Raw genomic sequence first — 18,300 nt, 5'->3', positions numbered from 1 at the left:
CTTAACTCTTAAATCAAGTCAGAATAGTACTTTTTCATATATTCGGTTCATTGCTCAGTCGAAAAGTGACCGTTGGAACTCCGCTATTTGCGTAGACCTTTCACGGACGTGTGATATATTATTTGCTGCGGGGTGACCTAAAAGTTTCCCTCACGCATCGGATAAAACGTTTCTTTATCATTTATCATCATCTGTCATGGGGTGGGTTAGGGGGTGTTCATTTTAGTAAGTCATGTGTCCACCTAGATAGGTCCCATTCATCATTTTATTCCAAATGGTATAAAATGCTGGAATCAATGCAAGTATTGTATAAAAAATATTTATTAAGACAAGCTGCAGGAATGCTGACATTTTCTGCCCGATAATATGAGTTGAGACTCGGTTTTGGAGAATACGGCTAACATTTATTTATTCAATAGCGCGTTTTATTAGCTGACGTTAAATGCATAACCAATAAACTACGCAAAAACACATAAACTCCTGTGAAAAACCTCTTAAACAAGCCATAAAATAAAAGGGTCTGTAAATAAATTTTAAAGTACCTACTTTCAATACCTGGAGATAAAAACATATTTAAAGTACTTTAAATACCTAATCTTTAGCCCGGCCGCACATTGTCCGAATTCTGATCAGAAACAGTTGAATTTCGCCGGACCGCCACCCCGCACACTAATCCGAAATATCCTTCCGGCGAGTTCGAGCTCACTCGGCTCAGTACAAAAAGTAAGAGACAGCGCGGACGTTCAACTGTTTCTGATCAGAAATTTCGTACAATGTGCGGCCGGGCTTAAAATCACTATAATATAATGCCGGCACTCGACATAGGCCGCCTCCCCATATAGACGAACGCGTCGGCCAACGCGTTGGCAGACGCGTTGGCAGTGCGCTTGCAGCGGCGTTTGTGAGTAATCCACACATAGGAAGGTCATTCAGTATGCTTTGGATCGCGCCAATGTGCGGACGGATTCAAAATGGATGTTAAGTCGCTAACAGCTGCAGCTGTATATTTATTTTCAAATTCAAATATCTTTATTTCAGACTACAGTGTGGTCCATTGGTTAGTATTACATAAATTAAAAATTAAAAAGTTTAAGTCGGCCAACGCGTTCGCCTATTGGCGGCTCTCGACATAGGCGAACGCGTTGGCCAACGCGTCTGCAGACGCGTTGGCCCAATGTGTAGAACGGGCGTTCGCGCGTTGGCCAACGTCTAAATACCTACGGCCAACGCGCGAACGCCCGTTCTACACATTGGGCCAACGCGTCTGCAGACGCGTTGGCCAACGCGTTCGCCTATGTCGAGAGCCGCCATATGTCGAGTGCCGGCAATAGGCGAACGCGTTGGCCAACGCGTCTGCAGACGCGTTGGCCCAATGTGTAGAACGGGCGTTCGCGCGTTGGCCGTAGGTATTTAGACGTTGGCCGACGCGTCTGCGAGCTTGCCGCGCGGGTCGGAAATGTCGGCAAAGATCAAAGGACATTTGTCGCAAGCTTCGTGCTTCATCCACACATAGGCCGCGCGATCAGTTCGCCCGGAGTTATAGTTATGATAATTATAATAATATGTAATAATTTTTATATGTAATAATTTAATAAATAATAAGTAGGTAATAAAATAATTACTTATATTATTTTAATATTATAAAATATTATGTAAAAGTGAGTTTATTTCTTTGTTTGTTACGTTTTCTCGCCTTTTATTTATTTATTTCGAGAATACCCTTTAAAAACTTTTTCTTGTCCACATTTACAAAGTAATTATATGCTGTGAATAAATATACAGCTACAGCTGTTAGCGACTCAACATCCATTTTGAATCCGTCCGCACATTGGCGCGATCCAAAGCATACTGAGCGACCTTCCTATGTGTGGATTACTCACAAACGCCGTTGCAAGCGCACTGCCAACGCGTCTGCGAACGCGTTGGCCAACGCGTTCGCCTATATGGGGAGGCGGCCTATCAGCAATATTCAGAACGGAACTATGACATTATATTCTTACACATTTTGCGGGTAGTCGCGAAAACGTACGTCGGGCTTACACTGTCAGTTGATCTTTAACGTATCTTGTTCTACTGCAATAGAAAACCGCTCAATACCGAAGACATTGAAGTATTACAGTTAGTTGGGATCCTGCGTGATCAGTGAGTAAACATAAGTTTATGGACTACCAACATGAACATATTTCATGATTTAAAATATATTATTACCAATAGACTGTATTTATTGTGGTTTCAAAAATATTATAATACCTAATAATTAGAGGTGATTTAAATAAAGAAAAATCGACGCTTCTAGATGCTTAGTTTGTTCTATTTGGCATAAACTTAAAACGCAATGCTTTAAAAAAACTACACGCCACAATGCGAAATTATTAAAGACAAAATGCCCCTCTACATTTCTTATTCATCCATCATTGTCCAACGTGGAGAAGCCCTATAACATACTTTATAGGGTGGGTTGCACCAACATATTTTAGCTATAACTGTAACTTTAACTATAACTACAATGCAAAATGTCAAATCTTTGGTTAAAGTCAAAAATGGACGCCATATTTAACCATAACCTTGAGTTTTTTTTTTTTAATTAAATAAGGGGACAAACGAGCAAACAAGTCACCTGATGGTAAGCAACTGCCGTCGCTCATGGACACTCACAACATCAGAAGAGCTGCAGGTGAGTTGCCGGCCTTTTAAGAGGGAATACGCTCTTTTCTTGAAGATTTGCAGGTCGTATAGGTCCGGAAATACTGCTGGTGACAGTTCGTTCCAGAGTTTTACAGTGCGCGGCAGAAAGTTACGCGAAAAACGCACTGTGGAAGACTGCCACTCATCAAGGTGATGAGGATGGTATGTTTTTCGCGTGGGACGATGGCGAAAAGTTGCAGGTGGTATGATTCCGAATAATTCCTCAGAGCACTCCCCGTGATACAATCGATAGAGGTTGCAGAGTGAAGCTACAGAAAGACGATGGCATTGAATGAACGTGGCGAAAAAATGAACTAACACTGTCATCATACAAAAACGCCATTTTTGACAGTTCTCCTTTACCAGCAGCGCCCCCGCCCACGTTCATTTCAAGCCTTGTCGTTCCAGCTGTCATCTGCCAAATTCTGTGGTCAAAGTTAAGGTTAAAGTTAGCCTTAACTAAAACCATAACCACCACGCCACTGGTGCAACCCACCCATAGAATGTAATCTACGCATGTTATGTAGGAGGTTCAAGGTTTTTTATTTCTCTACTGTGTCTTACCTTCAAGTCGCAGGTGGTGTTGAGCAGCAGGTTGGAAGGCTTGAGGTCCCGGTGCAGCACGTTCGCCGAGTGTATGTACTTCAGCCCGCGCAGGATTTGGTACAGGAAGTAGCAGATGTGGTCGTTACTTAATTTCTGGAACAACATTCTTATGGTTAAATTGTGCTATACAATGATACTGTCAAAGAAGACAGAACTGGAGTACCTCGACTTCACACAAACGGGCGAATCTACACGAGGTAGGCGCGAGTACCTATATTACTTTCAACCATAAAGTTAATATACCTAGCGGAATAGAGAAACAAGCAAGAGATATGTCACTGTCAGTAAGACTGCGTGGTAAAAAGAGACGTGTGATACATGACAGCAGCACTCTTTTTTTGACGTCCAATCGGCACGTGCCGCACGTTGACAATTTAATCTCATAGAATTCATGTTCAATCATGCTTTTGTAAGTGTATACGTACACATATTTTTCACACAGATGAAAACCAATTTTGATTCCGTTTGACAGCTCGAGATTGTTGCTCTATTCCGCTAGGTATATTAACTTTATGCTTTCAACTTTTCATGTTCTGAGCCTTCAACTAACATGTTGTACGGCGCGCGCCGGTCGATATGACATACTACGTCAAACGTATAAACGAGATCTCTTCTGAGTCAGCCTATTCGTTGCTTCTGTTTACTCCAGTGGTGCCAGTACCCCAATTCTAAGTTTGATCTAATCCTCGACAACTTTTTAAGATCTTTATCTTTATTTTTAAACAACCAGGAAACACACGAACACCTGAGAAATGGCCTGTAAGCTACGAATAATAAAAACTACCTGTAAGCGATTTATACTGAGCCATCTATTATTTCGAATTAACCTAATGAATATCAGCTCGGAACATCCAAGGAGTATTGTAACACGTGTAAAGCAAGCGAGCATATTAATACAATAATATTATACGAAGCATCTAGCTAAGTAATGAATGAATACTAATTCAATTATAGCAATATCCATTTAGAACCACCATTCAAGTAAATTAACAGCGTGTTGATTGCAATGTTATGAGTACACGTAATAAAGCTCACAAAATACCTCATTAATATTATGATAATTGTGATAAGTTAAGGTTACGCACAAGCGACTTTGTCGCTGTCGTTCAGGCGGCAGTGGTCGCTAGACCCATGTCGGTAGAAAATGTAACCTAGCTTAGTTCATAAAGTGGCATTTCATATGAATTTTAATCGGTCGTGTCTTGCCGCAAGGATCGGACCTTTATAACTGACTTTAGTTTACACAAAATAAAATAAACAAAACCCCCGAACTATCAAGCAGTAAGCTAGTAATTGTGACTTGTAAGATTATGACTAATAAATAATAATAGTTTGCACACATACGGGAATCCACAAAACGTCAGGTCAGTTAATATCAGTCCGACCGTATTCAATCAGCCTCCTCATAATAAAGTTTTCCCAACAAGTTGATAGACCGACAAAATTGTCGCCCGTACGCGCTAGCCGCTATGCCATAATTGGCTGAATTCGCTAATCGAATAACAGAACAGCTAATGTGATTAACACATTGCATTGTCGATGAGTATAGCTAATCACATCATAATATTAATAATTCATATGATTTAATCTACTAATGTAAATTATATTATTAAACTTCAATTACTGCTTTAAAATGCATAATATGTATTACTGTTTCTCGTAGAGCTTGCTACGCCGTAGAGCAGCGTAGGCGTTACAATGTATAGACCAGGGTAGAAGCCTTTAAAAATAATGAAATGTGAAAAAAAATTATAATAGAATGAAACCCATTAGAAAAGGAGGGAAATATGATAAAAATGAAAGGAAAAATAATTTACGGGCGATCTGAGGTTGGGAAGGGGATGGGGGTGAGTTTTTAAGGGTAAAAAACGGATTTTCTCGATTTCCGGCAAAACTAAAAGTCCTATCGAAAAAAGTCAAATGGAAAAGTTGTAGATAATAAAAAGATCTAAAACTTTTGTATTTACACTTTTTTCACATAACCTCAAAATTTATGTGAAAAATTAAAAAAACCAAGTTTTTGGTTTTTTATTTTTATCTTATACAAAAATTTTTTTTTTTAACGAAATTTTGTGAAAACTTACCTTTTTATGTCCCAAATACGCTGTAATTTATTTAATTAAAAATATCTATTCTTTCACCTTATTTTGAATTAATATCGAAAAAACACCCTAATTTTCAATCGAAAATTCACCCGTCAAAATATCAGCTTTTTTCAAAAAGTTGGTGTGGTTTCTGTTCGTTGGAATCTCTACTTTCCGATGGTGAAAAAAAATATATATGTTACTATGGTAAATCTTCTCAGAAAACGCAAAAATTAAAAAAAAACTTGAATTTGAAAATTTTTTTTTAATTATTATAAATAATTTTGAGCTATTTATTAAAATTTAGACTTTAATTACTCGAAAAACGTTAGATTACATGTGACGTTGATAACAAAAAAATTGCTAATAAAAATATACTACTATAATTAACAAACAAATAAGTTAATTAAATTAATATTTAATAAGACATCTACAATATTTGGAGAAAGTTGTCTAATTTTCTTTAAATTATATGCGTAGATGCTTATTTATAACTATTTTGAGATAAATTATATATATACCTGAGTAGATATACCTGAGTGACCTACGAAAAATTGTAGCCCATCAAAAGGTATTTCGTGGAGAAGTGGGGAAGGGGCTAGGCGGGTCTGGGTCTTACTACATACATACCTACTATTATATACTATATATTTCGTAGCAGCTGTTACATTAAATGATATTTTAGTACAAGATAAAAAAATAATTATCTCCTTAATTTTGCACAAACAAATGTAGTTAATCCCATGAAAAAAAAATATTTCAAAATCTATAAAAAATATATTTAAAATCTATAAAAAATATATAAAATATATATCGTAAATATATTTCTAATAAAACAAACTTTTGGCCGATTTTCATATATATTTTATACTTTTTTATAGATTTATAATATATTTTTTATACATTTTGACATTGATTTCTTTAATTTTTTTTTCATGGGAGTTTATTCACGATTAAATAGTGAAGACATTATTAATTCGATTTTGTCTTTTCAGATTATCAGTATGGATGAATCTGTTTGTATCATTTGCAATAAGGCAGATGATAAGCAAGTGTATGCAATAAAAAAGCAGCTTTGAATCGTTTAGTGGTATCCAGCAAAAAAAGAATCGACAATAAATACAAAAAATTTGAGACTTTGACATCAGCTTTTATTCATCGAAGTTGTCAAAGTCAATATAATGACGAGACCGCAATAGCTACATTTTGTAGTTCAAGACAAAAAAAGCAAAGGAAGGAAAAGAAGTAATTAAAGATGCTCTTAGATTTAATTTTGAATCTCATTGCTTTATCTGCGGTGGATTTTTCGGTAATAAATCAAAAGAAAAAATTTCATGTGTTCAAAGCAGCGATACAAGAAATAATGTATTACAGTATATTAAAAAACAGAACACATTAAATGATTTTGATAAATGTAATTAGAATTAAATAAATCAACTTTTTAATTGAAACAAATTGCAGCAATCACATTTTTTAGATGAAATTATTTATAATAATAAAAAAAAAAATTTCGAATTCAAGTTTTTTTTTAATTTTTGCATTTTCTGAGAAGATTTACCATAGTAACATATATATTTTTTTTCACCATCGGAAAGTAGAGATTCCAACGAACAGAAACCACACCAACTTTTTGAAAAAAGCTGATATTTTGACGGGTGAATTTTCGATTGAAAATTAGGGTGTTTCTTCGATATTAATTCAAAATAAGGTGAAAAAATAGATATTTTTAATTAAATAAATTACAGCGTATTTGGGACATAAAAAGGTAAGTTTTCACAAAATTTCGTTAAAAAAAAAAATGTTTGTAAAAGATAAAAATAAAAAACCAAAAACTTGGTTTTTTGAATTTTTCACATAAATTTTGAGGTTATGTGAAAAAAGTGTAAATACAAAAGTTTTAGATCTTTTTATTATCTACAACTTTTCCATTTGACTTTTTTCGATAGGACTTTTAGTTTTGCCGGAAATCGAGAAAATCCGTTTTTTACCCTTAAAAACTCACCCCCATCCCCTTCCCAACCTCAGATCGCCCGTAAATTATTTTTCCTTTCATTTTTATCATATTTCCCTCCTTTTCTAATTCATCCTATTATGATTTTTTTTGGTTTTAAAAATTATCGACCCTGGACTAGTAATGTCAACTTACACCAAAACGAGACGAAGATTGCATGTAACGACTTATATTTACAATATTTAGGCTAGTTAGTGCCTTTTTTATTGGTAATTAAAGGAATTCTCAAAAATTTAAACATACTTATATATACGTGGGAGAACCATGCTTCGGCACGAATGGGCCGGCTCGACCGGATAAATACCACGTTCTCACAGAAAACCGGCGTGAAACAGCGCTTGCGCTGTGTTTCGCCGAGTGAGTGAGTTACCGGAGGCCCAATCCCCTTACCCCTACCCTATTCCCTTCCCTACCCTCAACTATTCCCTTCCCTTCCCTACCCTCCCCTATTACCCTATTCCCTCTTAAAAGGCCGGCAACGCACTTGCAGCTCTTCTGATGCTGCGAGTGCGACGGAAGTTGCTTTCCATCAGGTGACCCGTTTGCTCGTTTGCCCCCTTATTTCATAAAAAAAAAAAACTTAGGTAAAATAATGACTCTTAAAAATATATAAGTTATGAAGTTGTGGCAATACTTATTTTTTACCGTTATATCTTTTTTATTAAAAAAAAAATGCTAATCTTTAACTTTATCAACATCCCTATTGCTTGTGGTTTCGTTCTGTAGCGGCCAAACCGCTCTACCGCGCGAACCATTTATGTCGAGCCTAAGTTTCTTAAAAAGGGTAGAACTATTCGTTTGACCAGAATGAAACTCACCTGTGTTTTTAATAATTTGTAAAGGTCGGTCTCCATGAGACACTGTACGATGTAGACGTCCTTCATCTGGTCGATGGTTTCTGCTCTTAAAATGTCCCGGATGTCGATGATCTGGAACCAAAAATATAAGTTTTAGTGATGATTGACAGGTGATGCATCTGATGATGAATTATTTCGTTAAAATTTATAAAAATTAATGAATATAGTGAAAAAAGTGCACGTAAAATTGTGTTTTATTTGTGTTTAAAATGAATTTCCACCAAGAACCGTCAGTACAATAAATTACATACTAGCTAAAAGCCGAGCTTTGTGAGGGCTCGCGCCGTCACACCTTGACTGACTGGTGGTAACACATCTACATATAAATAAAAATTACTATGTTAAAACACAAATCAATAGGCGTGATAGTTTTTCCGTAAAGTGCACCACAAAATGTAAAGGTTGTGGCTACACACCCTAACCTTTTATCGGTCATTCAAAAAGAGTAGTATTAGATAAAGTCAACCAGAAGACGCTGAAATTCTGGCAATTTTACTAATTAAATTGTCCGTCAATCTGTTATTTCCTCATGTTTTAACCGCTGAGACAATAACGCTGGCAAGACGCGCTCTCGTTTAATGGAAAATTTGTACGGTCTACAGTATTTATTTTACTTCGTTTCATTACTTAAGGCCCAGTAGTCCCTAAAGTAAGCAGGTCGATGGCTGTCAGTACAAATATCGACGTTAAGTACATTAAAATAACATTCATATCAGCGCGCCTTGTACAGTGGCTGTTACGCGCTCGCCGCGTGCCTTGATAATAGAAAATAGGAGTAAAAACCTTTTGTTTTTAGTATTACACAAATCAAATATATCAAATCGTTTACGTTAGGTTACGACACATATACTTACTACATTTTTTGTTTTTTCTAGAAAGTGTGTAATTTAGCCATAAAATGATTTAATTATGAAAACAGCGTTATAACAGTAATCTTTGAGATTTTTTTCTATCGAGCAGATTTTTTCAAATTGTGTACTGATATACCTTTGCGTATAGGAAATTATCTCAATTTTAAAACGGTACTTATTTTATACTTAAATAATGACATTTCCTTTACTAAAAACGTGTTTAAAAAAAACCCATTTTACGTAGTTGCAACAACCGCAGCGCCTTAAGAGGACACAACAGGGGCTAGAGAAATGAAAAAAAAAGTATGTGAAATATCTATAGCTGTCTCCCTTACCTCAAGCCTATACCGCAGAACGCGATAGAGACAACTGCAGAAAATCCAGAAAATCGACGATTCGTTGTCCCCTGATTCCTTCTCCAAAACTTAACCGATTTAAGTACTTTTTTCATTAAAGATTAAAAAAAGGCTTGAGCTGTGTTCCTATGTTTTGCTTTTTTTGTATAATCTAGCCAAATCTGTTTTCTGGACGTTTGAACACAGCGGAAAATCTGGCCATTTTTTTGGGTTTTTGAACGTTCATATCTTATTTAATAATTAAATTATGAAAAAAAAGAAAACATAGGGACATTGTATTAGTGGCCGTAGATATTCAGGAAAAAAATTATAACTCTACTAGCATTATCCAGGGAGGAAACAGGGGACAACGTTTGTATGGAAAAAAGGGCGGTGTGGAATCCTCTTAAGTCGGTAATTGATATAACCGAGACTTTTTTGTCGCCTTATATTGTGGTTTAGATGCAATTTGGTAAGGAAATACTTTGCGTCTCGTAAAAAGACGCTAGTTTTATAGCGTATCTATAATACAATACGTAAGAATTTCTGCGCAAATGAAATTGCGGGCAACATTGCAGGGTAATAAACTTAAAGGCAAAAATGGAAACGCCTTAGCTCATATTCGAATGTCCTCACCACAAATATGAAATACTAGATGTCGCCCGCAACGCCCGAACCGTACATTTTCGGGATGAAAAGAATCTAAATCTAAGAAAAAACAATTGACACGTAAACAATGATAATAAACTTTAATCAATGCAATAATTCGTTTTATGATAACTTTGACATTAATTTTAATATTTCAATTTATTTTACAATTTTAATCAATATCTTGGCTGCTATTTTATTTTTGGAATGATTTCTATTTTAGTATTGTTATTGGTAATTTATTCAATATTATTCATCAATTTAATTTTTTTACAATTATATTTTATTAAAATTTATAATCATTTTTACATTTTCCAAATGAAAATATTATAGTTAAGAAGATTACTATTAAAATAATTGCTTAATGTCCTTTTAAATTTTTAATTTTATGTACCAAAATTATTTGTTATTAACTAAATTTTGATTGTATAATTGAATTTATCTAAAATGTTGTGCATATCTATAAGTGATGTAAACACTAGCTGTTATTTATTTAATGTTGTTTAAAATATATGTGTTTATATTGTTGATGTGCCTAAATAAATAAATAAAAATAAAATAAAAGTATCGTACGTCCTTTCCCGGGGTCCATACCAAATTTCAGAAAAATCGGTTCAGCAGTTTGGGCGTGAAGAGGTAACAGTCACAGACATACACTTTCGCATATTAGTATGGATGTTCTTGAGATCAAATTCTTGTAACATCCCTCCGAGTCCTTATCGCAAGCTCGTGTGGTGATTTATGTATTCAGTTTCATAGTTTAGAGGTTTCAGTAATGTGATACAGGACAAAAGGCTTTTAAAAGTCCTTACGTTACTAAACATCCTAATTTTCGTAAGATAGAGGTCCCTTTTTAGGGTTCCGTACCCAAAGGGTAAAAACGGGACCCTATTACTAACACTTCGTTGTCTGTCCGTCTGTCTATCTGTCTATCTGTCTGTCTGTCTGTCTGTCTGTCTGTCTGTCGCCAGGCTGTATCTCAAAAACCGCTATAGCTAGACTTCTGAATTTTTTACAGATTGTGTATATCTGTTGCCGCTATAACAACAAATACTAAAAACAAAATAATATCAAAATTTGGGGGGGCTCCCATACAATAAACGTGATTTTTTGGCCTTTTTTGCTCGTAATCAATAATTATAAGAAGTAGGGGTAGTAGGCACTTGAAATTTTTACAAAGCCCTTAAATATAATATAATAATAATAAATATTCTTTATTGTGCACACACTAAGAAGTAAAAAAAAAACACAACAATAATTATCAACTTATAACTACAGTGTACCACAACGGCAGCCTTATTGCTAATAAGTAATTTCTTCCAGGCAACCACAGGCAAAGGACAGTATGTTATTGATATTAGGTGAATGTGCAATATTTACTTGGATAATATGTGTATTTTATTAATTATTAATAATAATATTTAAATAAAATAAATAATTAAGGGGGGCTTCCATACAAAAAAACACAATTTTGGCCTTTTTTTATCTATGTATAACTGTACGGAACCCCTCGTGCGCGAGTCCGACTCGCACTTGGCCGATTTTTATTTTGTAACGAGGACCCACGGTAACAAATTAAAAATTAATTGACAACTAGATTTCACTTATCACGCGGAGACATTTACCGCGATAAAAACTGTTCTATGACCTTTCTGGGACCCAAAGTATTTCAATAGTATAACTTTTATAAAAATTGGTTTAGCGGTTGCCGGTTTCAGCCTCAAGGTATCATACGGCCACACTTTTTTATATTTAATCAAAACCTATAAATATATAGCCTTAAACATTAAATTAAATAATAACAATTGAGCGCCACCACTCAATCTTAAAAGCGAAGGGCGGCAGAATTGGCCCAAAATAATCTACAGAAAAATAAGGCTACGTCGGCATTACACTGAAACCATTATTCGGATTTTCCCCACGTCCAACGAAGCTAAGTCATCAGAAATACGTAACAAAGTAAATTTAAGACATCCACAAAAAATATATTTCTTAGTAATTTGAAGCTGAATAGAATTTTCTTGGTAAATGACTTGAAGCTGAAAAAGTGAAGCGGAAACGAATCCCTACTTGATCGAAAACTTAATTATTAATATGGCTCGGAAAATTATTATAATTATACCAAATTACATTCGTGACTAGTCGTCAGTCATAATGATGTGATAATAGTGTAGGTATTACATCCAATAATTCACATTTTATTAATTTTACTAGATGTTGCCTGCGGCTTAATTGCGCCGAAGTAGCTTATCGCCCGGGAAATGTCATTTTTTCCGGGATAATAGACATCTCATGTCCTTTCCAGGACCTCAGAGTATTTCCATATTCCATGCTTCGCCAAAGTCGGCTTAGCAGTTTAACCGTAACAGACAGTCAAAACGTGGGAGAGCCATGCTTCGGCACGAATGGGTCGGCTCGACCGGAGACCACGTTCTCACAGAATACCGGCGTGAAACAGCGCTTGCGCTGTGTTTCGCCGAGTGAGTGAGTTTACCGGAGGCCCAATCCACTACCCTATTCCCTTCGCTACCCTCCCCTATTCCTTTCCCTTCCCTTCCCATCCCTACCCTCCTCTATTACCCTATTCCCTCTTAAAAGGCCGGCACCGCACCTGCAGCTCTTCTGATGCTGCGAGTATCCATGGGCGACGGAAGTTGCTTTCCATCAGGTGACCCGTTTGCTCGTTTGCCCCCTTATTTCATTAAAAAAAAAAACAAGACGTAACGCACACCGCAAGCCCCGTAAGGACACCGGTGTCCGCGACAATTTAATATAAAGTTTAGTATCTACAGGCTATAAGCGGGTCCCTATAGTTGCTTACACTTCAATGTCCATTTGTCTGACCGAATTTCAACAGTACCTATGTACCCATGTGTAATCAGTAATCACAATATACTGTATGTTTTTACTTTTAGCTACATAAAAAAATCTTTACGTTTTATTACAATAAACTTTTATCCAACTCATTCGAATCACTTGTTCACGTACACCGCAAAAGTACGTTAATAATATCAATATGGAGGTTTTATCTTTATTAGGTTGGCAACAGACCATAAAGATTGATTAGCGAGGGTGCGACTGGGGTCGAGCAGTAATAACTAGCGTTTATCACGTAATACCAACCTTACAACAATAATTATTGCCATTGTACCTTTGTCCCTAGGTGATGCAACATAATGGAGTATAATTTTTATTATTCGGAATTACCTAAGTAATTTCTGTTAAAAAAAATCGAAAATAACGTCTACTTGCAAAAAAATAATTTATGTTGATTGAAAGATTCCCAGGTATCCCACCGCTGCCACTTGATATTATAGGCTGTTTAGAACTTTTACGAATTCAACCTATTTTTTCATAAAATAGGAAACGTATTGTATGCAAAACTTACACAAGTATTGGTAAAACAACAGCTGGGCTAAAATGGTCATATTTAGCAATTCCTCTCAATCAATTCAGCAAATGAATTATCAAAACTGTCAAACTGACAAATGGCAAATCATTACAAAAATACAGAAATGAATTGCAAGCAGAGTTGCATTTTGCAATTTTAGAAAAATGAATCATAATATTATGATTCATATATCATGATTCTTCAAAGCGACCATTTTAGCCCCGCAGGTATTCGTATAATGTCCACAAAATTGTTAGGTGCAATGTTGTTTCGTATTCCCCAAGGCAATAGGTACGTGGCAAAATGATGAAATGCCTAACACTACTGAAGTGGACACAAACCAAAGCGATACAATATCGTCAATCGGATTATTTTGGTTGACTGAGATGGTCCGCTATTTGGCTGCTCACCGCAGGAATGATAACGGCTTTCTTGGGGGTCAATTTGGAATGTTAGAGTTGATACCTACGAATAACAAAAACTAGTTGATACCCTTTAAAACAAGCTATAGGTACATTCTAATATTATAAATGAGAAAGTGTTGTGGGCTGTGCGTTGATAGATCACCATGTCACCTTTCAGTTTTACATATATATTACCCCCTTACTAATAAACGCAGTATAAGCTTTGAATAGTTATACAGTGTTTTGTCTTCTTCAATCCAATTAAAAATGTCACTTGTGTGATAGGAACAAAACACTGTATAACTATTCAAAGCTTATACAACGTTTATTAGTAAGGGGGATAGCTTATAATTAATATATTAGCCAATTTACCGAGCAGTAGAAATAAAATGAAGCCAATAATAAAAACAAGAAATAAGCTATAAAAGTCTTTAATACTACGGCACTAACGCCGCGTACTTTTTGCTACAACTTATTTCCCAGTAGATCACTTCTTTGTCACATTTTAATTGAAAACTATTCTTAGGCTTTACTGGAAATACTTAGTTGAAATCCTACATTACACATAAGTAATGTTATCTTAGTAAACGGTTAAACCACCGAGAAATGGGAGAGAGTATTTTGTTACAGCATACATTTCTACAGCTCGACATTTTAAAATAGAGATATTCCAGATTTAAAACTCTACGACGCCGCACAAAGGAATATAATACTTACATTTTCATGTTTAAATCGCGTTAGGATTTTTATTTCTCTGAGCGTCCTTTGGCAGTAAGTCTGGTGCTCGAAAGGTGATATTTTCTTTATTGCAACTTTCTGTAACTTCTCTGTATCTAGTGCCGACCTGAAACAAAATACAATATTTTATTGTAAAGTTCTATAAAACGTATTTTGTATGGGATGTGTGTCGAATACTCTAACACTTTTGGCGATCGCTTGATGGTGAACGAATTTAGACAGCAAATTTAAGGGACTTCATAGAAATCAGTTTATACCAGTTCGTTTGAGATAGATCGAAACGATTGTTCTCAAATGAGTGGCAAGCAATTTAATTGCTTGGGGGATTCAGAACAGTGAATGTAGCTTCAAAGCCTTCTTAACTTAAAGAACGAGAATGCTAAACATCACTGATGTAAGTCCTTAGCATAAGTAGATGATATTAGATAAGCACGTAATACAACATGGGTTATGATAACGTCTCTCGCACATTTCATGCAAATATAGAACATAAATCGCCTGGGGCAAGCCCCGGGATTGCATGCACGGTCTCCGGAGTATGGCAGCACAGTGTTGCCAACTCTTACAAAATTTCCCCCTAAAGCAACTTTAAAACCCAATAAATTTCAAACATAACCCCAGCAGGGTGCGTCCCACTAAGAAATGAATAAAGTAATATCGTGTTTACGCACATGAAACTCTCAAAATGACCTATCTTAAAAGGTGAGTCGAAGTGGACCTTTTTAAATATTATGCAAAATAAGTAGTTCATTTAAATTTAAATAATTGTAATAAAACATGACTAAATAATAATAAAATGGTAATGAAGTAAGAGCATAAAAGAAACAAAAAGTATATTATTAGTTCTAAAAACGAAATAAATAAACATATTTACGCCGCGAATAATTTAGCCCAAAAATATCCCCAAAATTTTACTCCCTAAAACTGTCTTTATTTTTTCCCACTAAATTTAGTGGGAAATCCCCATAGTTGGCAACACTGTAGCAGCATTGAACTGACAAATATACGTCGATAGCTCCAATGTTGCTCGTTAAGTTCGCTTTCGAATCACGCGATTCGCATCGTCGATGGCAGTTTTTACAAAATAGTAAATACCAGGGTAGAGCAAAAAAATTGAGGCTTTATAAAAATACGTAATATTATATTATGTTTCATGTGTTACATGTGCCTATTCCTATGTTTAAATATCATGTTTTTCTTTGAAAAATACGCAGAATGAAAAAAAAACATAATTATAATTTAACCCAGATTGGCACAAATAGGACTTACCGGCGTCACAGTATAGCAATATTAGTATATGTCATATTGCTATACTGTGCCGGCGTATTCAGAGACATTATGATTAAGCTTCAATTTAATGATGCGTTTGACAGATAATGTATGGTGCTTATGTCAAAACTTTGAATTAATTACATTTAAGTAATAAAAATGTTCCACTTTGAGTACGGCAGTAAGAAGCTTTTTAACCCCCGACAAAAAAGAGGGGTGTTATAAGTTTGACGTGTCTGTCTGTCTGTCTGTTTGTCTGTGTGTGTATCTGTCCGTGGCATCGTAGCATCCAAACGGGTGGACCGATTTTGATCTAGTTTTTTTTTGTTTGAAAGCTGACATGATCGAGAGTGTTCTTAGCTATAATTCATCATCATCAGCCTGCTCAGTGCTGGACAATCAGGGTTTATCTGGTTCATGAAAGGCCGTTAGCAACTTCTAGTCGTTTGATAGGTTTTATATTTCATTCTAGTTCGTGACATTTGTGAAAATACAATATACGTATACACATATTAATGGAAAGTTGACCTGGTGCTGATCAATAGGATATCCAATTCCTCGCCAACTTAGAGCAGAGGTTTCGTGTTTGGGCTCATTTTAATTGCGACAACCAGTAAGAAGTAGATAGACAGTAATTTTTTTTTAATGAAATAAGGGGGCAAACGAGCAAACGGGTCACCTGATGGAAAGCAATTTCCGTCGCCCATGGACACTCGCAGCATCAGAAGAGCTGCAAGTGCGTTGCCGGCCTTTTAAGAGGGAATAGGGTAATAGGGGAGGGTAGGGAAGGGAAGGGAATAGTTGAGGGTAGGGAAGGGAACAGGGTAGGGGTCAGGGGATTGGGCCTGCGGTAAACTCACTCACTCGGCGAAACACAGCGCAAGCGTTTCACGCCGGTTTTCTGTGAGAACGTGGTATTTATCCGGTCGAGCCGGCCCATTCGTGCCGAAGCATGACTCTCCCACGTATAGATATTTACATACTGCTGCTGCAGCATCACCTGGATTCTATAGGAACTGAGCTTCGTATGAACCCAAAGTGGAGGTTTCATGTTTGGGCTCATATTAACGTCCTCATTGAAAAGGACATTGATAGATGGTAATCATGAGAATATGATTCTGTTGATAGGAATTATTCTGCACTATAAGCAACACAAGTTTAAAAAGTATGAAATAAAATTAAATTAAGAAATTAAAAAAAAACCCCGCCAAACAAATTTAAAAAGCAATGAAATAATATTTACTGCCTTTAGTTCAAATAATTCCTAACTTGTGTAAAGTAATATTTTAGTCCATAATTGTTGTCAAGGTATGTCGGGGGACCGCTAATTACCGCTAGTTTGATTTTACATAACATTATAGTTTAAGGATCAGTTCACAGCGAACCGAATTGAGTTAATCTGCGGTCCCCCGACACACCGTGACAACAATTATGGACTAAAATATTACTTTACACAAGTTAGGAATTATTTGAACTAAAGGCAGTAAACATTATTTCATTTCTTTTTAAATTTGTTTGGCGGGGGTTTTTTAAATTTCTTAATTTAATTTTTTTCATAAAAATTACATCATATAGAGATTCTGTCTGACATTGACATGCAATCTAACCAGAACAGACAATCTCCAAAATCCAAATCCCTTCAATTTGTCATTTTCAATTCAACCACAAAATGTATCCAGAACCGTATCACATAATTGGACGTAGAATAACGAGTTTTACAGACACATCAATCCATATTCATTTGTCGTCCATAGCTATTCACTATAATTAGAACGTTGCATGTCATGATTCTTTATTGATAGCTGTTATTGACGTCCACTTTACAAACATAAAAGTTAATTGAAAATGTATGCAATATTATGCATAGGTACTTATTATATATTAAAAAAACAATAACTTTTTTTTTGGTTAAGGAGGTCCTAAACATAAAAAAAGACCCAACCAAATTATTCCAACCATACTATAACAAACTTTAACAAGTTCTCAACCAAACACAGCACGTAGGTACTGTATGTAAAAATAAAGCAGAGTCCGCATTGCAGCAAACTAGTGACCCCTGTAGCTGCATCGCCCGTATAATCCATAAGCTCACAACAGGAAACCATTGGCTTCAGCGCCAAAAAACGCGAAGGTTTCCGAATCTGAACACGTGAATACTGGTAGGGTAAATCTGGCTTAAAGAAGTTGTTTTATTTATCATGGCATCTCAGTCGTTTATTTCTATATCTATACATATTATAAAACAAAGTCGTTTTTTTCCCTCATGTCCCTTTGTTTCCTTTAATCTTTAAAACTACGCAACGGATTTCGATGATTATTTCAGTGTTAGATAGCCCATTTATCTAGGAAGGCTATAGGCTATATTTTATCACGCTAAGACTAATAGGATCGAAGAAATAGAGGAAAATGTGGAAGAAACGG

The 18,300-nt window shown here is 35.6% G+C and overlaps 1 protein-coding gene across 1 annotated transcript in view; it reads right to left on the bottom strand.

Moving 5' to 3' along the window:
• The window catches only part of LOC121732081 (mitogen-activated protein kinase ERK-A), a 111,741-nt gene that overhangs the window by 40,576 nt on the left and 52,865 nt on the right, over positions 1-18,300 (bottom strand). The window contains exons 2-4 of the mRNA XM_042121866.1: positions 14,590-14,716; positions 8,205-8,315; positions 3,250-3,384 (exon numbers count right to left, since the gene is read on the bottom strand). Of these exons, the coding sequence (XP_041977800.1) occupies positions 3,250-3,384; positions 8,205-8,315; positions 14,590-14,716 (373 nt within the window). The remainder of the gene's footprint in view (positions 1-3,249; positions 3,385-8,204; positions 8,316-14,589; positions 14,717-18,300) is intronic.

This window comes from Aricia agestis, chromosome 11 (assembly GCF_905147365.1).
Source record: "Aricia agestis chromosome 11, ilAriAges1.1, whole genome shotgun sequence".
NCBI classification, from domain to species: domain Eukaryota; kingdom Metazoa; phylum Arthropoda; class Insecta; order Lepidoptera; family Lycaenidae; genus Aricia; species Aricia agestis.
This window is presented reverse-complemented; position numbering and strand designations above follow the sequence as displayed.